General features: G+C 46.4%; 1 protein-coding gene across 7 annotated transcripts in view; it reads left to right on the forward strand.

Annotated features, from left to right (window-relative positions):
• The window catches only part of TTLL6 (tubulin tyrosine ligase like 6), a 592,552-nt gene that overhangs the window by 387,706 nt on the left and 178,431 nt on the right, over positions 1–26,415 (forward strand). For 2 of the 7 annotated variants that reach the window (XM_069634593.1, XM_069634597.1), the window contains one exon: positions 20,281–20,853. The exons of 4 other annotated variants lie outside the window; for them this stretch is intronic. In XM_069634593.1, the coding sequence (XP_069490694.1) occupies positions 20,281–20,311 (31 nt within the window). In that variant the 3' untranslated portion in view covers positions 20,312–20,853. One more of the 7 variants, XM_069634594.1, reaches the window with a different exon arrangement.

Here is a 26,415-nt window from a genome sequence, read left to right on the forward strand (position 1 = left end):
GGGGAGTGGTAGAGATTCTACATGTTCTGTGTGGTAGGATGGGGATAAGGTGTTATCGGGAATTATGGCCTTCGTATTGGAAAGGGTAGGGTTTGGAGTGTCAGAGTATCCTAGGGACAGTAAAGGGAAGGATTGTGAAATGGACGAGAATGACCGGGATGGAGAACAGAACATAGGGATTGTGGAAAAAGTAGTGCTCTGTCCTAGTAGATTGGGTTTTCGGGACAGAATAACTAGTGGAATGTGGAAAGAAATGTCCGGGGTTATTTGGATGAGATGCAAGCGGGTTAGAGATCTTAGAGGATGGGTTTTGTACGAAGGGTTTATTGGATCCAGCTAGGAGAGATAAATTGGGGGGAGGCAGATGTATTGTAACCTATGAAGGCTTCAGGGATCTCGTCCTCTTCTTCCTCCTCAGTACAGTACAGCGCCTCACCTTGGACATCCTCCCAAGCATCACCCCGGTCTCCCCTACCCAGGAGATCCTCCCCCACTGTTCCACCCGCAGGAACTGTATCCAACAGCGATGGCCGTGTCCTGGCCACCTGGATAAGGGATTCCTGGGCTCTACCTGGGAGAATCAGGTTTCTCACAGTAGGAAGTAAAATCTTATCAGAGCACTTCTTTTAATCCCATATAATAAACACAAAAATCAGGATGACGAGATCCAGACCAAGTTCTGTGTGTGTGTGTTTATTCGCATCAACACAGAAAGTTTTTCAAGTAATCAAAACAATTTATTTTACAGATCTTTCGATAAGCACGAAAGGTACAATGTGAACGGACAAGGTTTAGTGATGAGAAGTGATAACACGTATGTGTGTAGACCTCGCAACTGCAGAGGCCAAAACTACACTCAAAAACAGATTTCCCACAGTTGGACAGGGTAACAACCCTAGTAGGCAGGGAAAGGTGTGCTCTTAGACTTGCGTCAGTCCAAGGCATGATTAACACATGGTGCACACAACACAATTTACATGAAACGTACACAAGGGGGGTGGAGTTGTGACACAGGGATCGATACAGGGTGTGTTTCGGCCAAAAAAGAGGCTAGAATTGCGCCTGTCTTTGCGCTGGCCTTCGTCAGGAGATGCACCTATGGCGGTGCTGTCCGTTGTGTCTGCTGTTGTGGTAGCCGGAGGCTGTTATGAGGGTCATCCATGAAAAATGCAGGATTGACGGTGCACGAATGGCATTTGTTCTGTCGGCTGTCTCGGTGGACGGGCCGATTCGTCTCAGGGTCCCATCGCAGTGAGCTCGCAGGTGCTGCGCTACGTAGTACCAGGACCTCTGAACGCCGTCACAACAACTACGGAGACGAATCGGCCCGTCCACCGAGACAGCCGACAGAACAAATGCCATTCGTGCACCGTCAATCCTGCATTTTTCATGGATGACCCTCATAACAGCCTCCGGCTACCACAACAGCAGACACAACGGACAGCACCGCCATAGGTGCATCTCCTGACGAAGGCCAGCGCAAAGACAGGCGCAATTCTAGCCTCTTTTTTGGCCGAAACACACCCTGTATCGATCCCTGTGTCACAACTCCACCCCCCTTGTGTACGTTTCATGTAAATTGTGTTGTGTGCACCATGTGTTAATCATGCCTTGGACTGACGCAAGTCTAAGAGCACACCTTTCCCTGCCTACTAGGGTTGTTACCCTGTCCAACTGTGGGAAATCTGTTTTTGAGTGTAGTTTTGGCCTCTGCAGTTGCGAGGTCTACACACATACGTGTTATCACTTCTCATCACTAAACCTTGTCCGTTCACATTGTACCTTTCGTGCTTATCGAAAGATCTGTAAAATAAATTGTTTTGATTACTTGAAAAACTTTCTGTGTTGATGCGAATAAACACACACACACAGAACTTGGTCTGGATCTCGTCATCCTGATTTTTTTGTTTATTATATGTTTACCTACCTGGGTAAATCAGGACCCCGCCAGGTGCCCTACCATTTATATTCTTCTTTTAATCTCGACATAAGAGGTGCCAAATAACAGTGCACATAATGCAGCCTATAGTTTTGCTCATCCATCCTCACCACAGCTTAGACCACATTTATCAAGAGCTTTATTGAGGTTTCTTATGGAGCTTTCTTTACGAAAATCATATATATTTGTTACTCTTACATCCCTTTCCTCCATACTGCATGGGCATCCATTCCAAGGGACAGGAGACGGAATCTTTTTCATCAGAAAAAACCTTCTTCCCCTTTAAATTTAGAGGCGCCACACCTCAGTTCCCTTTTCCGCGTCGACGTGAATGGGCCGAATTCACCAGCGCTCCTGGGTTTGGCTTCGGCCAGGTAATCCAACGCGCGGATACTTCTTCTTCTTCTGTCTTTTTGTCTTTTTTCATTCAGGTACTCGGTCATTAGGCGTCACGTTCCTCCCCGACACGTGTCGACTTCAATAGGGTTCAGCAGGTGTGCATCCTGCGAGTGACTCTTTCCAACTTCAGACCCTCCTGCCTTCTGTCTACATTGCCTTGGCCCAGACCACGGCTGGCAAGCTTATACCGCGTGCAATGCGCATTCTTCGAGGTCTTTGAAGAACAGTCTAGCCAGGTGGAGGGAGCTCTTCCAGAGATCGCCTCCAGAGGACCTGAAGGACTTCGTCAAGCATCGATCCAGGCCCAAGGTAGGGCCACTCTTTTCCAGTGCTAGGGAGACGCCGTTCCAAGGACTCGCCCCGGTGGGAGGAACCTCTCAGGGTCTCATACCAGCACGAGTACCAAGACTAATTCAGCTAACAGCCGGCTGGCTGAGGGGGTCAGTGGATCCTCCCGGTGACAGTGCTGAGGGACCGTAAGGTTCTTTTACCAGGTCTTCACCCGAGGGCCCACGCCCTAGTACCGGCAACATGTCCGAGCGGCCGCCTATACGCAATCTTATGGGCAGATCCGCTGAGGGCGAAACGCCTACCAGGCCCAGGCCTAAAGAACAGGGTATGATTCACACTCCAGAGTCCTGGACGAGGCAGGACACAGTGAGCCAAGCAACACGATGCAGGCACGTCGAAAGCAGCTCGACAAGATGGCCACCGTGCCAGACATTAGGGACACCTGCCGATACTGCACCACAGAAGGGAGCAGGTGGAGGAACGAGTGTCAAGGTGGGACTGGTGTTAACCAGGTACATGGCCTACAGCCTATCCTTCATTTGCGCAGGGCAGGTTATGGCTGCGTCCGTATGGGCAGGGCATGCAACGGCTCCAGCAGCCACCCGCTACCCCGTCAATATCGCCTACCACCCCTCTGGCCTTCAAGGACAGGTTTTTGAAAGGTTCCTCAGGCTCATGAAAGTCCAAAATGTGGCGAAAAAAACACAATTTCCGCACATTTCACTCTGGTCACCCACCGAAACACGCCGCCAACAACACATGGCCTATCGTTCCGCATTCCCACAGGTGTCCCGATGAAAACGGTACCTCACATGTGTGGGTGCACCTACCTTGGCGCAAAGGGAAAAGACGGAAACACAGGTAACCTCAAGTCTTTTCGCACATCAGAGTTTCAGGAATTTTGCTCAAGCGCACACAATACAGATTTGGGCCTAGGGTGTCCAAGCCACCAAGGAAAGCTGGGAACTCCATGCATTTCTGAAAAGAGGACACCCGTGGGAATCCACAGAGGTCTGGCTTGCGCAAATCGGGCCAGAATTTATTACCCAGAACCTCTGGCAAATTCCAAAATGTGGCAAAAAAAACCACAATTTCCGCACATTTCACTCTGGCCACCAACAACACATGGCCTACCGTCCCGTATTCCCACAGGTGACCTGACAAAAATGGTACCCCACCTACCTGGGCGCAAATGGGGGGCAATCTCATGCAGCCCTCCCTGGGGCTCCTAGGAAGGGCTGCATGAGGTGCCTCCCCTACATTCGGGGTGGGGGGGAGCAGGCCACCACAAAACATCGGACAGGCCCCTCAATGGATGTGCCCATCTGCGCCAAGGGAAGTTGGGTAAACAAAAAAAACAATGAAAATGTTGGGATGCATTTTAGGGGGGGCCGAGGGGCATCCTAAACCACTGGGGACTTATGTAAGGTAAAGGGGGGGTGGCCCTCTCCCCCACACACCAAATGGATGGGGGCATCTCATCCAGCCCTCCCTGGGGGCGGATAAGGGGGAAGGCATCTCATGCAGCCCTCCCTGGGGTCAGATGCCCCTTCCATGGCCCCCAGTCCATTTTGGGTGGGGGGGGAACATATTATTGTTTTGTTTTCTTCTTTGGGCCCATCCCTAGAGGCAGATGGGTCCCGGGGGCCCTATCCTGCAGGCCCCATCCTTTGGGGGGGCCTGCTCACACTTTCCTGGTGGCCCTCTCCCCCCACCCCAAATGTATGGAGGCCACCTCATGAACTCCTGTCTGGGGGCAGAAATCTGCCCCCAGGGAGGGCTATAAGGTGTGTCCCCCCTTTCCACTTGGGGTGGGGGGGTGGGGAGAGGGCCAGCTCCTTTCATGTAAAAAGAAATACCTGGTGGCTAGTGGCCCCCCACCTGCACCCATATCTCCTTTTGTTTTTTTTAGGTGTTTTGTTTTTTGTGCCCCCTTCCCTGGGGGCAGATGATCACCCAGGGTCCTCCTACATGTGCCCCCATGCTTTGGGGGCCAGGGGAGGGCTGCTTTCCCACGTCACAAACAGATCCTTGGTGGTCCAGTGGCATTGCTGGTTGCAGATCGAGCAAATCTCCCCTTTACAACAACACCTCCCTCGATCTCCGGCTTGAAATACAGCGGGAGATCGAGGGAGAGGGAGAAGGGCGCTTACCTTCTCTCTTCACCACGGCAGCTGAAAAAATGGCTGCCGCAGTGAAAATACTTTACGCACACCAACATAAAACTGAAGGTAATCCAACCCCAGGGCCATGAGGGGGGACCTCCCCCTCACATAGCCCACTGGTTGGATTACAGTTTTGTGTGATCCCTGCTTTGCAGGGATCACACAAAACACAGTGCCTAAAAGGACAAGCTATCTCGTCCTTGGCAACCTGGAGAGAATGCCAACGATGATTTACCTCGCCCTTGGCACTTGAGAGGTTAAAGTGTACTCATTCCAATTACATGACCTCGAAAGAATCCTGTATTGTTTTTTTCCATCACTACCTCCCCGAGTCGGGAGTGGGTGATTTCCGCCCCTGCTGCCATTTTCTTTACCCACTTCCAACTCAGGGAGGTTGTTATTTCTCCAATAGACAGGGATCAAACAGGAAAACAAAATTCTCCAGCAATCCCAGCCCCCGAATCTGTGTCACACGTTTTTATTCACAAGTGACGTCACAAAAAACAGGTCCACCCCAAAAACCTAAGAGGCATCCCCATTGGCTAGTTTGCACTAATTACCTATAGAGATCCTATATATTAATCTATCCCATTGGGTCACCATGTCAGGTGGCTCCACCTGAGACTTCCCCCAAAAGGTGACCACTACATTGTTGCAGGGACGAGGGAAGACCACTGGCCCATGCAACATTTTATATCACCTTACAAATGGAGCTTCTGGATTGGCTAGAGCGGGTCCTCCCAGGCCTAGGACTCTTTTCTGGTCATGGTAATGGCTATGGAGTGCTGCGTGTTCCAGATTCTTGCTACTGGTCTGATCACCTAGCCTGAGAGAGTGCCCACAGGTTGCATTTTTGGTGTGCAACACATGTATAATTTCAGTCTGCTTCGTTGGGAACAGCTTCTCTTCTCACCACGAGTAAACAGGCGTTGTCTTGCTCTGCTGGGCCAAGTGTGGCCAGACCACAAAAGCAAGCTCTTCTATCTGTAATTATAAGGATTTTATTCTGAATTCTTGCTGGTGGCTTGCTGCCTCGGGAACCAGGAACTTTCCACCCGCCCTTGTCCTTGGCTGTGAATACCAGCTTTGCGTCTTGTGTCTCCCCTTCCATAGATCAGAGGCCTGTGTTTCCAACCTTATTCACCTTTGTCACCCTACAGGTTCCCTATATATTTCTATAACTTCCTCAGGTTAGTTGCAATAAAGCATATGAAAGCTTGGTCCACGTATACTTTCCTGTCTTGCGTTTCTGCTTTGGTGAAAGAAAGAATAAGTTCTTGGCATGGCATTATGTAAGGGTATCCGTCCTCTACAGGAGTCATAAGCATGTTTTTGTTTTTCATGTCTACAAGTAACAGAAACAAGTGCATGTATGCGTTACTTCATGCATGAGTGCAGATTTGCTTCATTGCTAACGCTGCTATGTCATGGTGTCTCTAGAGACGTCATCACTTGCTTGGTTTTGCTGTCAGTTGACCTGGTTCATTTATGAGATCCCTGTCTCCTCAAACCCATCAACTGTATACTGTTTCAACAGTTGTCTGAGAGAATATCTCTTGTCATATTGTTGATATATTGGTGCATTTGATGACTGGCCAAACAACGAGTTACACCTTTCATTCTTTATTCTGCAGGTTGACATTCGTATAGGGGCATGAGAGCCATTCCAGGGACGCTCTCTTCGATCCCCCCTCTTGTTGACCTATCGACCACTCCTCCAACCTTATTCAGCTTCAACTTCAGGAGCCATACCTTTGTCACTCCCCTTCCCCTAGGTCTCCATAGAATCTTGCATGATCATCCAGACTCCATGTCACATAACTACAGTCTTCTCCATTGTTGCACCAACCCCATTTTCCACAATAATCTTTGGTGTCATAGGGATTCTCGAACAACACTCCAGACGGGAACAGAGGACAATCTGTTAACTGTGCTCTCAATGTATCTCCAGCTTGTATTATCTTGTCGTCTTCGGAGTCTGTCTACCAGTATTTTCATCCCTAGAGTTTTTTCATTTCTCTTTTGGCATTGTGTGATGCATATTGTAAGGAACTCGTTCAGTAAATCAGTAAAGACAGACACAAGTGATCACAGTTCAAGGGTGCTTATTAAACTGTATGCATGGGTGAGAAAAATGCCTAATCTAAACCTAAAGCTAAGATGGGAGCAAGCTACAACCATCAAATAATAAGGCACTCCTAGTAGTGTTTTGTCAAATAAAAAGGGCCTATACTAAAAAACCTATTGCCAATCCTTACCACTAAGTTACAAAGGAGTGAGGGATAATGTTCACCAGAAAAGAAAGAAGTGTTCACAAAATGAAAAATCACGATGGTATGGCTGGGTCTCCCTTCCCCACGTTTTAACCACGGGACAAGGCACAACTCATGAGCACAGCACACTCGTGGGCCTCTCCAGCACGAGGCTCCCGATCCATTCAACGATATCAGAACCTTCAGGACCCAAGTCTCTGTCCACAAAGTCTCTTCCCTTAGAAGACCTGCTGGTTCAAAACAACAAACAAACACAAGTTCCTTTGGTGATCTTGCACATTGGGTGATTGCTTTTCACCCCTTGGATCACCCTCTGCCGGGCTCATATCCTTCTTACACCGTGGGCTTCCCTCTGCTGGGTATACTACGGCCTTTCACTCTGAATAGCAATACTATCACAATGCAGGATTTATTTCTCTTAACTTTTCCTTTTGCATCCCTCCGTCAGGTTCACATAGCCATCTTTAACACAGTTCATGAATTTCTAACACAGTTCATGATTTGCTTCATTTCATCAGAAAGCGTGGTTCCCCTTTTCCTAGCTTTCTCTTGGCAATGGGTCAGAGACACTCGATTGTACAAGGGATTTGATGTGACCCTTGTAGGACCACACTGACACCTCATGCTGCCCTTTCCTAGGGCCTTCTGGTATTTGCAGTTTCAATACAAAACAAAAGGGGCCAGCGAGAGTCCTTCGAAGAAGCACTCCTGCTGCGCCTGACCACTCTGCAGCTGGCCCTTGTCTGGGCTTTTCCAAAAGTTCAAACACACACAAGTTCTTCGTTCCCAAGTTCCTTGCGTTCATATAATGTTGCCACTTGCAACCTTGTGCTCAAACACAGTTCAGTTTGCTATCAGTCCGACCCACCAGCTGTGCTGAACCCGTTGGCTTGTCTTGCTTCTGGAGTTAAGGACGGTAGCACGGTAGCCAGCATGCCTCCCTGCCTGTGCTATCAATGCAGGAGGCCCCCGTGCACCGTTGACATTGATTACTCCACACAGCAGCTGTGAATCCCCCCGGTTTTATGATTTCCCTTTTCGAGGCTTTGCAGGTCTGAGTTGAAAAGGGCAAGGGCAGTTCCCCCTTCGTCGTCCCTCCAGGTTTTGCCACCTTTCTCCTCAGTTTGAACTACCGGTCCTGTGTAGCTGTTTTCTCCTGCGTTCGGCCTTGCTCGTAGTGTGCTCTTGTGCTCCGCCTTTTATCCTTGTGGGGAAGGTCAAGAGACGTCAGGAAATTTCCTGACTCTGCCTGACCCGTGTGTTGGGACTTGTCGGGTAAACGGCTCTGGTGTTAGTCCGTTGTCTGTCACAGTGTAAAAGTGTTCGTGTCAGACAAGGGGGTGGGTAGAGCTTCTAAATATCCTTCAGGGTAGGATGGGGAAAAGGTGTTACAAGGGAGGGGGGTCCCACGTCTCAACCTTCGGTGTCTCACTTCTACTCCCTGAAGACCCCTCATCCAGGTGATCCTCCCTCACTGGTTCATCCCCAGGAACTGGATCCAATAGTGATAGCCGTGTCCTGGCCACCTGGATGACAGATCTCCGGGGGACTAGCGGGTGAGACACCTTCAGGTTTCTCACAATAACCTTACAACATAAAAAGTCAGCAATACTAACACTAGTGCTGCAGCTAACACCTTGAGTCCATTGGCTATCCAAGTTGGTATCCATGAAAAGATGCACGACAGCCAACCTTCATCATTCCCTGCAGCATTTGTCTCAGCTTCCATTTTGGCATGCATCTCTGATAATCTGGTAACCACCTCAGTGAGGGTCCAATTGTCTTCGTCATTTGCTGGAATGAATGTACAGCAAGAGGACCTGATTTTGACACAAATTTCTCCCTCCATTGCTGTCAGCAAGTCTAACACATACCTATTCTGTAGCTCCATTAACCTCACTACTTGGAGCTCTTCTTTGATTGCATTGAACCCCTTGACGATCGAATTTATCGTCTGCATGAACTCCCACCTCGTGATCTGAAGCCATTTTGCTTTTGTGCTGGCTGGAATGATGGATGCATCTGCTAAAAAGTCTATGCTCTGGAGGTATTGCATCCAGGGAGTCCTCCATTGTTGATGACACATAGTTTCCCCTCTTTACTCTTGTCAGCTTGACAGATCTCTTCTGTCTGTTGTGCTTTGAAACACATTGTGTACAGGCACTATATAAATAAACTATCATATCATATCTTGTTAGTCATTTTGGGGCATCCATCTACTTTGATTTCCTTCTGGGGTACTACCAGTGCTGGTGTGTTCAGATGCACCAGTGAGTCCCCAACTAGGTGGTAGCTTCATGTATGGCTTAGATCTGCAGACCCAATAGTGATCCATCACCACTGTTGTTCCAACCTTCATACCTGGAACTTTTACTTTCTGCTTGCATTCTGTGTTTTCTTTGCCCTTTACTGGCCCATCATTTTGGAAACATAATGCTGCTGCTTTTATTGGTATTATGGGCATTGGTCCAGCTTCATTCTCCACCCATGTCAGTAACTTCGCACTTGCTTTCCATTCGTTTAGACATTGGTCGTTTTAGTTTTGTACTATTCAAACTGGAACTGTTAGGAGCGCATGTGCCTTGCTCCCCACCACCCCTTCTTTCCAGCTGTCAACTGTGCCGACTTGATCATACACCAGCATTTGTGGTCTTTCCCAGCATCCTGGTTCTCCTCCTATCTCTGCTGGCCCCCTTTTGGGACAGGGCAATTCCTTTAATGTCACTGCTCTCGTTTCTCCCTTTTGTGTACCTTCGGTTATGTGTTCAATGGCCTGATCTTTTTTCCAGTAATCATCCATCATGTCTAGGGTTTTTATATAACTGTCTTCATATGGAAAAGTCTTTTTGGACAACCATTTTAAGGTAGCTCTCTTCCCTTGAAATCTTCCTGTTGTGATGCACAACAATAGGTTCATGAGGCAGTATGCTCTTGTTGCAGGGATAACAGTTGTCACAAACGTTCTGGAGGAACTCATGTCATAGAGGATGAGAGAGCAGACATAACAGCTCTCTCCAGTGGTTTGCATACCTACTTTGGTGATGTGTTTATACCACATGTTATTAGACACCCAGGCTGAATCAGTTGGGTATGAATCTACCCCACCTAAATCTAGATCAACACTGCACCTACTTCTTTTACTGGTTTGGCAGTGCTTATCGCCCGACCTGACATGGTGGACATTCCTGCCTGCACTGGGGTTACGTTAGTAGGGGTCACAGCTTGTGCATCTTCAAAAGGTAGTCTCTAAAAAACAATGAGGGTACAGAAGTAGAGACAACAGAAGACACAAAATGCCACAATTAAACTTTTATTAATGATACCCATCACTTACTCCACTTCGAACTCTTGTGTAGCTCCAAAGATGATGTAGAACGTACCTGCAATTCATCACAAATGTGTGGTTATTTTGTTAATATATATTAGCTTAAGGTCTGCAGGTGTAGTATTGTGCGAGTGCGATGAAGAATAGTCTTCCTACACAACACCGATTATGGGATCACAGAGAAGTTCTATTCCCAGGCGAAGTCGTGGATTCATTTGGGCCAAGTGAATCAGAAAAGCACAAAATAATAAACTAGGAGGTGGTCTTCTCTCTTGTTCAGACCATCTGACAAATCGGACAAATTGCCCCTGAAAGGTGGGAGGTCTAGGGCCCTGGGAAATTATAGGATATGGGGAAATCATGGGACACAGAAATAACAGTCACCACTTTCACAATGAATAACTATGTGTGAGAAAATACAGTGTGCCTTAATCTGGATGTGTAAGAAGTCCGTTCCCTATCTCTCTTGCTATAGCTCGGGTAATCCTTGGCTGCAACTCTTCTGCCTTGTTTTGTTTTATTTGGATGTTTTTTCCTTCCTCTCGTCTTAAGTCACCCCCCTCCTCTTTGGGGCTGGGAGAGGTCTCTGCCAGACAGGGTTTCACATCACTGAGGTAGTTCCTCCTCAGCTTCTGCCCTTTATTCTCACTGCTCGATCGGTTACTTCATCTCCGGTATAGGGGCCAAGGAACCTGGGTTTGTATGAGGCTTGCGCGAAGTTGCGCAGGAGAACTGAGTCTCTCGGTTAAAACTGTGGTGTTTCAAGCATTCTTTGTTGGCTTCTGGCATGTTGTTCACTACATTCATTTTGGACCTCTCCCACTGTGCCTGCAGTTAGCGAGAAATAAAGACACACTAGCCATCAGCCATGTAATTATACATTTCATCACCAAGTATTTCAGATACAGAATAGGTGTCTGTTAATGCTGTGGTGGGGGGAGGCAGGGGTAGTTGTTACATGCGCCGTCCGGTTACCATCTTGTGTGGCGTTAAATGGTGGTCGGAACCAGGCTGGATGCGCAATGCGAATAATGCTAAGGGCAGGCAATGTAGCCAGCTTTTATTCAGGGTCTCCTTAATCTTTGCTATCCACTCTTTGAGCAGGCCGTTGAGGCGCTCTTACAGTCTGTTCTCCTGTGGTGGTAAGCACAGGAAACCTTGTGCTGGCTCCCCATTAAAGCCATGATATGTTGGAACATTTGGTTACCAAAGTGAGGTCCATTTTCAGACCGCAGGACCTCACACATGCCCGAGCGTGGGAAAACCTCCCTAACCAGGAATTTTTGCTGCTCTAAAGGCATCAGGGTGTGAACAGGGGCCTGCCTCGATCCATCAGGAAAATGGGCATACAACCACTATCATATAGCAGTAGCCTTAACATACCTGAAGCATATCTACAAAGTTAACATGAAGATGTTGAAATAGACTCAGTGGGCAAGGTATGGCTCTTCCCTCTACCCTTAATGTATGCCCCGCAGTGAAGCATTTACATGTCACACAATTTTCTGTAAACACAGTCACATCTTCCATCAAATTGGGACAGAACCAGTCTTCTCCAATTTGAGCAGCAAGTACATCCTTCCCCATGTGGCTAGGATGGTGTAGTTGTCTAAGTGCAGTCTGTAATATTGACAGTGGCATCACCAGTGTGCCTGTGCTCTCCTGCTTCCATAGTGCATCTGATCGAGATATAGAGCATCCCCTTTTCACCCATAGTTATTTTTCTTCCCTTGGTGCGCTCCCCTCTAATTCCATAATTTGTGTCAATGGTAATGCGCTGTACCGTTCTTGTAACACCATTGTGCGCACAAGAATACGTGTGTGAGATGGAATATTGAAATCTAAAATGTCAACAAAATATGCTGGGCGCTTCACTTCTGCGTCTGCTGCCTCTTTGCCCCCGTAGAAGGGGTCCTCTACTCTCGTGTAGGCTTGGCATTTCACGACCGCTATACCTATTGGGAATTGAAGCGTCCCTGAGTCTTCCCAATAGGTGCTGCACCATCAGCATGTCCGAAGCCCCTCCTTAGCCAACGTGACAATCCAGAGTAGACTGTAGACGTTGTGTAGGCTTAGTGCCGAATACACTGTCACTTCTTGGTTCTTGCTCTGCTCTAATGGCAATAAAAGGACTACTAGTTCTGCTGCCTGTGCCCAAAAATGTGAGGGTAATCGCGCACTCTCTACCATTTCAGCTGTCCCATCTGCCTTTATCTTCACTACCCCTGTCCTTGTATGTCTCTCCCCCATGGTCTAGTCTATCGTTGAAGATCTGTCAATGTAAAGCACCTCTCCCCCCCCTAAGTCACTTTTCCCTTACTCTTGGAATATCATCATATTGCTCCATGTTTGTGGTGCAATCATGTACATGATCTCCCTCCTCTACTGGTTTGGCGACGAATGTCGCCGGGTTCACAGTCCTGCATCTCACTACCTTTGTGGCTGGATTCGATAATGTCACTTCATACCCTGAAGCCCTCTGTGTAGTCAGTGTACTCTTGGGCCATTCTAGTATTGCAAAGAGAGCACTCTCCACGAAAAGAGTGGTGCTGCTTCCCATTGTGATACTCGCTGATTTCTCCACTGTGAAAGCAGCAGCAGCCAGTGCTGCTCGCAAGGGTAATGCCCCTCATTACTGGATCAAATTTTGCACTATAGTATGCCAATGGTTTATGTCCTAGTGTTGTCTTCTGTGTGAGCACTGCAGTCATCACTACTCCATTGGAGTGTTGGGAATAAATAAAATGTGTCTTGATAATCTGGGATCCCTAACACAGGAGCTGTGCATATTGCTTTATTCAGCTCCTCAAATGCAACTATAATTTTTTCTCTCCATTGGCGTGTGCCCCCTCCTTTTTGTGCCTCTTTAAGTGTGCTTAACAGAGGCCTTGTGTATATGCAGTAGTCAAATACCCATGTTCTGCAATAATTACAGAAACCTAGAAATTGCTGCATCTGTCTCACTGTCATAGGTTTGGACGTTCACCGAATTGCTTCCGCCCTTTCTGGTGTTACCCTCCTCCACTCCTGTGATATTAGCTGTCCAATGTACAGCACCACTTTCTCACAATATTGTAATTTTGCCTTATCTGCCTTGTATCCTTTCTCTGCTAATGCTGTCAACGTATGCACTGAGTAATTTCTGCACTGTATCTCTGACTTGCTACAGATCAAAATGTCATCAACGTACTGTATGACGGTACTTTCCAATTGTATGTTTCCTAAATCCATCTGAAAGAACTGATTAAATATGGAAGGGGACTCACAGTACCCTTGTGGGAGCCTAGTATGTTTTTACTTTTTATTTCTATATAGAACGATGTTAAGTCCTGTGACTCTGGGTGAAGTGGTATAGAGAAAAAGGCATTCTTCGAATCTATTACTGTGAAGTGGGTAGCTTATGTGGGAATGCTAATAGAATTTTCTGTGGATTAGGAACTAAAGGAAATTCTGTCTCTATAATCTGGTTCAAATGGCGCAAATCCTATATAAAACACCACAACCCCCTGTTGCTTTTTTCACAGTTTACACTGCGGTATTACACTGCGATTCTGATGATACTAGAATGCCTTGCTTCACTAGTGCTGAAAGTGTCTCATAAATGCCCTCATCTGCTTCTCTTGACAAGGGATATTGTTTTGCCCTTGGTAACATCGCTCCTGGTTTTATCTTCACTGCCCCTATCCCTCTCTGTAGCCCCACATCATAGGTCCATAAGACACTGGGTAATTTTGCCAACACTTCCTCGAGAAATGGTGGTGGTGCTTTGTGCAACATCACCATTCTCTGTGGTACTTCCCTGTAGTGTATTCTCACCCAATACGTGATGCTGATGTCAAACACCACCCCATGATCCGATTGCTTGTCCTGAAACCGTTCTTCGTCAGTCAACCTATACCCCTCTTCTACTACAATCACTGTCCTCCAGGATCGTCCTGTGTCGTCTGTCCCATGTAGTGTTATGCTGTCGTCCCTCACGATCACTGCCTCGAGTTCTATTAGGACCCCTTTTCCCTCAGGTTCATCTAATGGAATTTCTGGCCTAAATATGTACTCGTTAGGTTATCACCATAGCTTTGCCTCAATTCCTGGGAGCCATCCTATCAATACTTCTAGTCCATATTGGAATAGTTAAATGTCTGCTGGCACCCTCCTCTGTATTGTGCGCTCACACTATGTCTGAATAATCTCTCTCAAGTTCATGTATTGAATTCCTGGTGTTGGACACACTATCGCTTGGTCTGTAAATGAGATGGTCATGTTGAGCTTACTCATGATATCAATTCCCATTATGTTCACTGGTGTCTGTCAAGAACACAATAGCAGCAAAGCTAAGTCATCCTTCCCTATAGAAAGTGAGAGTTCATCTGTAAAAGGAACCAAATCCGTTGCCCCAGAGAATCCCTGTGCATTCATGGCATTGCCTGACATTGGGTATCTTTCCTCTCTACAGGATCTAGTTGCCCTTGTGTCCACAAGTAAGGAAAAGGTATTGTCACCTATCGTCACCCCTATATGTGGTTCCTCTAAGGGGTTGGGTGTAATCAATAGGATTGAAAACATCAGGACCATCTGTGGGCTGTCCTATTGTGGGTACATTGACATCCCATTTCCTGTGAACGGGTTGCCCCCCATGACAGTCACCCTCCCCAGATTTTGAATGGGAGTCGATCCTATGAAGACTGCAGTTGTCACTGTCCCAGCATCCTGCTGTGTGGTTTGTGGTGTCTGCATGGGCCTTTGTATCTACTGTGCGGATGGTGCCTGCGGGTATGGCTGTACGGGTCCTGCATGTGTGGTGCCTGCATCATAGGTTGATATGTGTCTGTGCTGTGAATCCACTCCTCGCTATACTGACAGATTCTGTCCTTATACCATGGCAGGGACTTACACATGTGCTGTAGCAGTGTGTCGCATGATTTTACCTGAGTACATTATATATCAATACTTATTTGACCCTAAATCGGGATGTCAACGCATCTACAGTTCAAATATGCAGTTAACAAATATTTCTTAGTGACCATACAATCACCACATTAATCTCAGCCTCTCCGGCTCTCAACCAATACCAGGGGTGTGCTCCGTGCACCGCCCTTCTGAAGCTCTCTACCCCAAAGGCTCAACTGACAACTCTGCTTATGCGCTGTCCACGCTCCACCCCAAAGGCGCAACCACTGTTTCAAAGCTCCATTATTATTCACAGACCACCGAAAAATGCTCTGCACCTCTCGAGCACCTTAAGTCCTATACAGCAACCTGACTGGTGACGTCACCTCGACAGTAAGAAAGTAAAAGAAATCACTGATATCTGCCCCTCCAATAGATTCACATACCCAGTTCCCGACCACAATGACAAACTTGGCAGGACAAAAACATATACACGGCCATCGTCCTGCTCTCCTAACAGGGAATACCAATAATTCACTTGATCTGCCTGTACCTACAGCGTCACCTTGTAGATAAAACACCTCTGCAAGACTTAACCAGGAGAACACCTTTCGCAATCCAAGCTGGATTCCTGCTAAGCTTAACTACACAGTAATACCTTCATCCATGACCTGAGCTACAACACCAAACCCACAGGAAATCCGATATTTACATAACTTCTGTCATCCTTACCCTTAAGTCAATTATCTAAGCTGAATGCCAAAACTGATCCCCCCCCAAGATCGAATATTTCCTAACCACGAACAAAGGCAACAAACAAAACTCCTTGTCTCCCCCTAATACTCCACCACTGACACCAATGAACACCGGTCCACCCTTTCCCGGTTTGCCGTATAGCTGAGTCTATACTTAAATTCTGTGATCCACTGACGTTGTTCGGATACCGACTCTTCCCCCAACCTGCCGCACTACCTTTCCAGTCTGCTGGGCGTCCCACGGAAAGCGGGCAGGAATTTCTCCAAGGTGGTTCTTGAGGACCTCTTCACAGTGTGCACTTTCTGTGTACTCTTGACTTCCGTGGGTCACCTCACAGCCCTCCAGGCATGCTGCGGGACGAGTAGGCCTTCTTCCGAGCGATCGTAGCAAGCCTTCCTCTGCTACCAATTGAAGTATGCCAGAGGAATCGTGGGGTTAGCAATGACAATGTCCGATCAGCAGAGTAACTTAGGCCCATCAAAACTCCCCAATGCAAAAGCGGAAGACTCAGCCATGGGGCAAAGGTTACTGTCTTTATTTCTCCATTAGACAGGGATCATACAGGAAAACAAAATTCTTCAACAATCTCAGCTCCCGAACCAGTGGCACACGTTTTTATTCACGAGTGACATCACAAAAAACAGGTCCACCCCAAAAATCTACAAGGTTTCCCCATTGGTTAGTTTGTACTAATTATTTATAGAGATCCCATGTATGAATCTATCCCATGTTAGGTGGCTCCATCTGAGACTCCCCCCCCCCCCAAAAGGCCCTCACTACATTGTTGCAGGGTGGCAGGAAGACAATTGGCCCATGCAAAATGTTATATCATCTTACAAATGGAGCTTCTGGATTGCCTAGAGCGGGTCCTGCCAGGCATAGGACCCTTTTCTGTTCACAGATCTTAGTGTACCTTTTCAAGGTAATGGGAATGGCTATGGAGTGCTGTGTGTTCCAGATTGTTCCTACTGATCTGATCACCTAGCCTGAGAGAGAGCCCGCAGGTTGCAGTTTTGGTGGACAACACATGTATCATTTCAGTCTGCTTTGCTAGGAACAGCTTCTCTTCTCACCACGAGTTAACAGGCGTTGCCTGTGGCTTGCTGCCTCGGGAACCAGGAACTTTCCACCCGCCCTTGTCCTTGGCTGTGAATAACCAGATTTGCGCCTTGTCTCCCCTTCCATGGATCTGAGACCTGTTTCCAGCCTCATTCACCTTAGTCACCCTACAGGTTCCCTATATGTTTCTATAACTTCCTAAGGTTAGTTGCAATAAAGCATATGAAAGCTTGGTCCATGTATACTTTGCTGTCTTGCGTTTCTGCTTTGGTGAAAGAAAGAATAGGTTCTTGGCATGGCATTATGCAAGTTTATCCGTCGTTTACCTACGGGAGTCATAAGCCTGTTTTCATGTCTACAAGTAATTGAAACAAGTGCATGTCTGCGTTACTTCATGCATGAGTGCAGATTTGCTTCATGACTAACGCTGCTATGTCATGGTGTCTCTAGTGATGTCATCACTTTCTTGGTTCTGCTGTCAGTTGACCTGGTCCATTGATGCCACCCCTGTCTCTTTGAACCCATCAACTGGATATGGTTTAAACGGTTGTCTGAGAGAATATCTCTTGTCGTATTGTTGATATATTGATGCATTTGGTGACTGTCCAAACAACGAGTTACACCTTTCATTCTTCATTCTGCAGGTTGATATTCGCATAGGGGACATGAAGGCCATTCCGGCCACTCTCTGCAATGTTTTTACGGTGATGGTTTCATAGAAGCATGATATAAATGGGCTAGACTAGAATATCAAGATTAGGTAGTATAATGTAACTTTGTGCCTCATTAGTTCCTGAGAAGGTGGGATTTGTCTGTGTGTGCTGCTAAAACTCTTTTGAGCGGAATTCAGAAGGAAGCTGGGCAAGCACACATGCCCACAGCCCAGAGGGAACATTGGCCCCAGGTGTGCATTTATCTCCTTTTTCACCAACATGAATGAGCATGACATATTGCATACATTTACATGTATATAGGCCCAGGATGTCGGTGCAGTGGGTACTGCACATGCGCAGGCCAACCCCATCACACAGCTCTGAAGCCCATGATAAACATGGCTCCCTGTGGTTCTAATCAGCCAAATGTGTGTGACAAAATGGTGTGCCACACAAGTTGGTAGGGGAAACACCCTTGCCCCCCTCCTGTAAAATTACACCCATGTGTACAAATTGGCATGTAATACTATAAATGTATTGTATGGTTTAATATTTCACCTTTTAACAAGAACACAAATAATAAATACATTATCAATATTTCATTATCAATCTATTATACAATTCAATATCACGATTAGAAAAAGAAAAACACAACAAATGACCAATGGTATAAAAACAGATTCATTTAGATGTCATACCCCGCCCCACCCCCAACATTGTCGGCAAGGTTACCTCCCGCCCCCCTTTCTGGACTATATTTAACAGAGCCATGCTATTCTTTGAATTGGTATGTGTTGAACAATAGGTTTGCCATTTAGAACGGAATATGACATGTTTAATGCAATGATTGAGAATGGTAGGCTTAGAGTACACCAGGTCAGAGGGCAATGGAGATGGTACATAGAGGACAGCCAAATCACATTGAGATAGAGACCAGCTGTTAACAGTTCAAAATACTCATGGAGCTGTTACTGATCCATCAGTTTACATAAAATGAATGTATTCTTTATCACAAAAAATTATAATTATTTGTGATAAAGAATACATTCATTTCATGTAAACTGGTGGATCAGTAACAACTCGTGAGTATTTTGAACTGTTAACGGTTAGTCTCTATTTCAGTGTGATTTTGTTGATCTTACTCCCTGGGGCTAGATAGCACACCGGGATTCCCTTCATATTGATAGCACATAGCGGACAGCAACAGGGGAACTCTTGTAAAAAGGGGATCACTTTCACATGGCCCACGGCACTTTGTATTCTGGGACATGTAGTTTTGATTAACGCATGTAAGTCCCAGAATGCAAAGAGGTCAGGGCTGTCTGAAGGTGTCATACATGTCAAGGAAGCGCTTGGCTGCTACCCGTCAGCGGGCCCAAGGTGTCAGGTGCTGCGCTGGTCATGAGTGGGACATCGCGGGCCATTGTCATGTTCCCAAAGAGAATAGCCTTGTTCCTCTCTTGCAGGCTCTGACGCAGTATTCTGCCTTTTCCTGGTGGGCCTCGGGAGCTCATCAACGCTTCTGAAGTGGCAGCTGCTCCCCAGACCCCGCCCACGGATGTGCTTCTGTTTTCCTGTTTTGCATCTTTCAACACACAGCACAGAACCACATTCACCCCCATGTCAAATGGAACATTTGTACTTATTTTTTTTACTAGGACTTTACAGTGCCTTGAAGTTGCCTGACAGCAGCGGTACACGCACTATAAACAGTATACGGGCACACTTGCCACACGAGGGCAGGACATGTACATAAATAAATAGGATGACAAGGGAGCCCGCACTTTTTGTTTTCTTTTGGAGTTGGCTGGTGAGGTAACTCAGCGGGTTATGCAAATATCACTGCAACTTGTAGCTCACACGTTACAATACTCCAACTTTCCTAAAATGGTGCCATTCTAGAGGGCAGTAAAAACACTGATTGCCTTAGTGATGGTTCGTTTTTTGGTGTAAATGGTCAATATATTAGTAACAATGTCTTTTCGTGTAGCCATTTTCACCCCATTTTATAGCCTCTCTCTCTCTCTCTCTCTCTCTCTCTCTCTCCCTCTCCCTCTCCCTCTCCCTCTCTCTCTCTCCCTCCCTCTCTCTCTCTCTCTCTCCCCCCCCTCCCTCCCCCCAGTGGTACCTGGTAAATATTTTATTGAACTTCAACAGTTCCGCAAATATAAGATGGCCCAACCAAGTGAGAGGGATTTGGTGGTTCTTTAAATTACTTGATTACAATGGTTTTGCAGATTTACATGAAGCGCCCTATAGTGGCGATGTTACCAAAGGTACACAGGAGTCGTGTTTAATGTATTTTCATGATGCCTTTATCCTCAATGTATGCCAGCATTCATGCTGGCTGTGTCCAGTAATGGCAGTATTTCCTAGTCTGCAATTCCCACATAAGAACACACTCAGGTTGGCTTTGTCCTTAATGGCAGTAATGCCACTGTCAGAAGACGTGCCCATGCTGGCTGTGCCAACATATGCCACTGTTCCTGTCTAAGAACAGACTTATGTTGACTACTATGTCCCCATTTCCTAGGAAGGATGAATGCTGTTCTCCACAGAGATAATCCTACACAAGACTCCATGGCATCTCTATGCTGCCTGTTACGTCACGAGCCTAGGGAAGCTCAGCTGTCAGCTCACCAATCACGCTCCTTCAAAAGGACAATTTGCCAACAATACCGTATGACCTACGATGGGCCGGCCATTTTTCTTGGTAGAAACTTCACAAGGCAAGCAAGAGCCAGATTTTCACTGCAGTGACAATGACACTACACCTCAGTGTGGGGCAGAGCTCTATACTTTTCACTCTGTTTTTTTGCTTTACATTTTATTGTTAACAATATTAGGCTCGTCTCTGATGCATTGAACTTTGCCTTGTCTTGTGCTGATGCTTGCTCTGTTAACGATTTATGCAAGTATACGTTCCCCTCTTTTAAGCGCATGGCAAGGACATGTTCCGTTTATATTCGTCTTCTTTTTAACAAGTCTCTCCCTCAATAACTGCACTGTATATTTTAATCATTACTGTTTTAATAATGCATTTTGTACTATTTTATCTCGTTTGTAAATTGTGAGAACTGAAATAAAGTATGTATCCTATCCTGTACATTTCACTCTGTTTTTTTGCTTGACACAAACAGATGCTCTGAACACATTAAATAAACGAATGCAACGATACAGATTTGAATGTCTAAAACACAAACTCAGCTGTTAGCGAGTTGTATATTTTGGGCGTGGCCCAAGGAAATTGATGTGTACTTCGGCAATGCCTAATGAGTTTTTAGTTTTGGCCACTAGGTGGCACTGCAAGAGCTGCATTTAAGATGAAGCTATTGGCATGGAAGGTTAAGATAAGAGGGAAATGGGATGCAAGGAGAGACACAAAGCATGCAGTTGTTTTGCTTTTTGTTTTTCCATGGACCCCCCATGCCCATGCAAGTCTCTATGACCATTTCCTCCCAAATCCTGCCCCTCACTGCCCAATATGCACACCCCTGGAATTTCCTTCAGCTAGCTCTTTTTTAAGGGGATGACAATGATATTTTAATCAATCTTCTAAAAGGCCATGGGTTAATTGCAGCTGTAAACCAACTCTTAGCCTAATGAAATGTCTTAACCAAGTGTGCCACCAACCATTTTATTTATAAGCAATATGTGTGCCCTTGCATCAGTTCCTTGAAATGAATTCTTGTTAAAAGCAAGCATTGGCACAGCCAACTGTTTTGGCCCTTATATAGGTATCACATGCGCATTTTACAAACACTGACATAATATGTTCCGATACTAGCACCATTTGCCAGCTGTTGCAATTTTGTGGCCAGGTAGTAGAATTATAGCAGTGCCTGCAATAGACCAGAGTTATCAATGACCAAGACTATGCCTGCTTCTATATCCTGTGCTCACTGCATCCCACCTGTCTGCGTCTTTCCACATGTCCTGTTTTGTTCTCCTACTTGCCCCTCCTCCCTTCTACTACCTGCCTACAGTATCTCTTCCACGCCGCTGACAACTGCAAGTGAGTGCACAAGTCAACAGTCACTTGCAACTGGTAACTACACTGCACCCAGAACAGGCTAAGGAGACAACTGTAACAGTTACGCGGCTGACTTCTGATCGCCAGTCCTTGTGCGCCTGGCCTGACATCTGTGTGAAGAACACAATGGGACAGATTCTCGAAGCTTTTTGGGGCTTAAGTGAGGACATGCGCCAGCAGGCACCTCCTCACTTGCGCCAAAAGAAGTATCAGCCCAATTCTTATAGGGCATCTGAATGAGATGCCCTATTCGCCCCTTTTATGCATTTCTGCAAATAAGGGGGCCTTGCTGGGCATTTAAAAGCAAATCCCGAATTCACAAACAGTCTGCACTTTCAAACGCCCTGAAATGACGGCCATTTTCTGGCTTCTCTTGCACACATCAGGGCAGGGTACATTTCTGGCCATGTCGTGATCTTTGTTTTTTAAAGCCGCGGCTGTCACACTAGCATTCCCATCCCTGATCATTTTACAGAAACGGCCCCTTTATGGAAAATGCGCTCCCAGCGCCACGCGCACCTGACACTAATGTGCGCAAGGGGGCTGCACAGCGCATCTTTGCGCTGTTGTCCAGCCACTCCACAAACGCTCAGGTCACCGTTGTGAAAAAGTTGACCTGAACATTTCTCTTAATAGCGCCAATGAAATGGGAGCCTTCTCTGCGCTCCTTTCATTTGCGCCATTATTTGAGAATCTGGCCGAATGAATCCGTGGCTTGTTTTACAATTTCTAATAAAGAAAAATATTGTCTAAATGACGATGTTCATTGCACGCCTCTTAATGCGGTGGGGGAAATCTGTTTAAGACCCTTTCCCGCATACATTTTTTGTAGGTTTGTCCGCAATTCAAACAGTGGACATTTCTTATCTTTATAAGAATTCAAAATGTAGATCCCATCAAGCCGGGGATCCGCAACACATGTTACATTCTTGGGACGGAAAGCAGCAAAGGTAGCTCAGAAGGTTGAGTGTTGTAGAGATCTGTGTGTCAGACATCCAGACTGTTAATTAAAAGTTGAGTGATGAGGCGTGAGGTACAAAGCTGTAAAGGAAGCCCAGGTGTTTGTGTGGCTGTTGCAGGGATCACCCCATGTTTTCCCACTATTTAAATCTAGAATTTGCACCGCAAGAGAATGGCATAGCGCTGCCAACAATCCTGGTAGAGCAGATTGGCACACACAGTCGCTGCACTCATGTGGGGTGTCCTCCTTTAGGCTTCCACATCATGCGGTGGGAGAGCCCTCGCACTTCATAAAGAAATTGAATTTTTTTTTTAGTCACTCTGACTTCATAAAAAAATTATTTCAGTAAAAAAAAAAATATGAAGGCAGAGTGACTTCAAAAAGAAACTTTATTTTGTTCTATTCTTTTTATTTTTTTGTTAAAAAAAGATTGTTTTTTAGTCTGAGGGGCCCCTCCCAGGACATGGATGGGGCCCCCCACACCGGAGGAGGTGCGGGGGCCCCAGTTATGCCAGTGTGGGGTGATATTTACACAAGTTGTGTCACACCCGGAAACACTTTGCCAAAACTACGGGCAGCAGGGATGTGCACATTTAGTACATTGAAGATATATACTTTTTAGGAGACAGGGACATGAGGGAGGCGGCTGGAAGACTGCCGGGGATGGGAAGTGGGCGATGGTGCCATGTTGTAGGAGGCTGGACAGGCGTTTGGAGAAAGTGCCAGAGATGGCCGTTCCCTTGGAAGGGACAGCAATCTTTTTAGAGAAAGGTTACATGGGAGTTAGAAGTTTTATTTATTTTCTTTTCTTTTATTGTTCGCTTGTTAGGCACGTACACAATGAGAATATACTGTTTCAAAGCGCCCACAGGACAGGGATAGAGGGAGGGTGGTAAATACATTACAACACAATATCGAGAGAAGAAGAGGGAGTGGGACGTAGGTACCTACACTGCCTTGTGAGTATTCAGAACGTGCAAGTGCAGAAAGGAAGAGGCAAAGAGGTAAGTGCTGGGGAGTCTAAGCTTGTGGGTGAGTCCTGGACAAAGTGCTAGGAATGGTGAGTGCTACACGGCCTGTGCCACGGGAAGTGTCAGTGCGAGTCTCCAAATCAGGGGGTGTGCAGATGAAAGTGCGGTGGAGGACAGGAGCTGGGAAGAATTGGTGTGGGAGGTCAAGGACATTGAATCAGCAACTGTGGGATTAGCAGAGCAGAGAAGGAGGGAAGGAGGCAGAAAAGGGAAAGTCTTAAGGAGCTTCTGGAATTTGAGGAGATCCTGCTCAAGGCGCTGGAGGGGCGGGAGGCTGTTCCAAAGGAGGGAGCCCGCAGAGGAAAGTGAGCACCCCCCTGACCTCTGTTGCTTTACACACAAAGAGTTGGTGCCAGATGAGCAAAGTGGTCTAGAGGGAGAGTGTTTGGTGAGATAAAGTTGAAGATAGTGTGGTCCCCAGGCCCAGATGAGATTTGAAAGGAAGGCCTTTATGGCACACTGAAAAACAAGCTGCTTCCGTATAAGCCGCAACTAACGCGGGAGTGAGTTACAAAGTTTGGCGGCCGCAACAGAGAACTTGCGGCCTCCTAGACGAGAGAGACGGATTCTAGCGATAGCTATAACAGGATTATCATGACAACGAAGGGTTCGACTAGGAACATAGGGGCAGATTTTATGTTGCAGATATTCAGGTCCTGCTCCATAAAAAGCCTTGTGAACCGGGCAGAGGGATTTAAACTGCACTCTTTTTTCAATGGAAAGCCCGTGAAGCTGGGTCAGATTAGGGGAGATATGAGAGGAGAATGGGACCCATGAGACCACACAAGCTGCAGAATTCTGAAGTTACTGAAGGCGTTGCATGAGATAAGACGGTTGAGCTAGCTAGAGTGAATTACAGTAGTCGGCTCCATTCTGAACGAGGGAAGTGACAACTGGGGCATGTAACGACAGAGGAACAAAGGGGAGACATTTCCAAAGTATTTTTTCATTTAAAATGCCCAGCTTGACACATAGCAGAGACCTCTGCTTCTCGAGAGAGTGAGGCAGAACGTGTCACCCCAATATCTTTCACCACTGGAACAGGAGAGGGAAGAGAACCAAAGGAAGCAGGACAGAAATCCACAGTCCAAAGAGAAAAAGCCAAAGGTGGACCCACCACCATGACCTCCGTCTTGTCCCTGTTCAGCCCAAGCCAGTTTTCACCCATCCATCCGCCCACTGCCCCCGGGCACTACTGCAGCTGAGACGCAGCCGCCATATGCTGGAGATCAATGTGCACAATTATCTGCGTATCATCAGCATATGACTAGCACCTAAGGCCGTGGGAATGCATGAGTCTGACCGAAGGCCAAAAATACACATTAATAAGTGTAGGGGACAATGTGGGGCCCTGCGGAACACCGCATGAAAGAGAGAGAAGAGCAAACCGAACAGTAGAAAGAGGCAGTGATTGAGTGCGCCCAGTAAGAAAAGATTTCAGCCAGGCCAACACCTGACCAGACACCCCGGCCTTAATTAACCAGTCAACCAGGATGGCCTGGTCGACAGTATCGAATGAAGCTGAAAGATCTAAAAGAATCAGTGCCCCCACCCCACCCTGGCCAGAGAGTCGGGAGGGATCATACACAACGGAGCCTAACACACCATCCGTGCCCCGGCCAGGATGAAAGCCTGAATGGAATGGATCAAAGAAGGCAGTTCTTTCAAGAAAGGAACTGAGTAAAGGTGATATAAGTGACTCAAGCAGTTTCATAGAAAAAGGAAGAAGAGATATAGGGCGAAAATTGGAGAGGACAGAAGGATCCAAGGAAGGTTTTTTTAAGAAGGGGAATCACCAAAGCGTGTTTTAGATGATCAGGAATGAGTCTATAATTGCACGAATGGTTTACTGCCTGAGTGACCCATAAAGCAGTCTGCGAGATCGTATTCTTCAGAAGTTTCAGAGGGACAGGGTCAAGAGGAGAAGCAGACCTCGTTTTCCTGCGTGGCCTCCACTATTTCGTTAGGGCTTTAGGTGGGAAAGGTGGACCATAACTGCAAGGGACTTATCAAACACTACAAAAGTGGACCCTTGGATAGAGGATGACAACATATTCAATTGTCTTTTTTACAAATATCGACAAATGATTCTTTTCATATCGTTTCAATCTTTTTTAATAAATCTCATATATCACCACTTTGGTGTAAAATATATTAAACAATTAAAAACATTATATTCTCACTTCAGATCCATAAACATTCATCCCTACATTTCTTTATTTTTTAATTAACATTTTTGTTTCAAAAAATCACAACATACAGCTAACATAAATGAGAGAAACAACGGCGCATATAAAAACCAATTCTGCAAATGAAAGAAATAGAGAAGAAAGGAAACAAAAGAGTAAAGGAAAGAAAGGCAGAAACCAAGAAAGGACAGAGAACCAGTGAGCAAATGGTTGGCTAAAGGAACCATCGGTGCAAAGTCAATGAAAATTAAACACAAAGCACATTTCTTAGCTACAGAGACATCACATCATGTACAAAAAATGTAATTTAACCATAGACCTCCAGGAACCTGTTCCAAATGTTACAGAATTTCTCAATATCATCTGCATTCTTGTAAATTGCCTTCTCATAAGTTGAAAAAGTCAAAGGTTCACCCACCCATTCATCAATGTTAAAGGAGCAGTTCGGCTTCCA

This window comes from Ambystoma mexicanum, chromosome 13 (genome assembly GCF_040938575.1).
Source record: "Ambystoma mexicanum isolate Mex_15411 chromosome 13, UKY_AmexF1_1, whole genome shotgun sequence".
Classification (NCBI taxonomy): Eukaryota; Metazoa; Chordata; class Amphibia; order Caudata; family Ambystomatidae; genus Ambystoma; species Ambystoma mexicanum.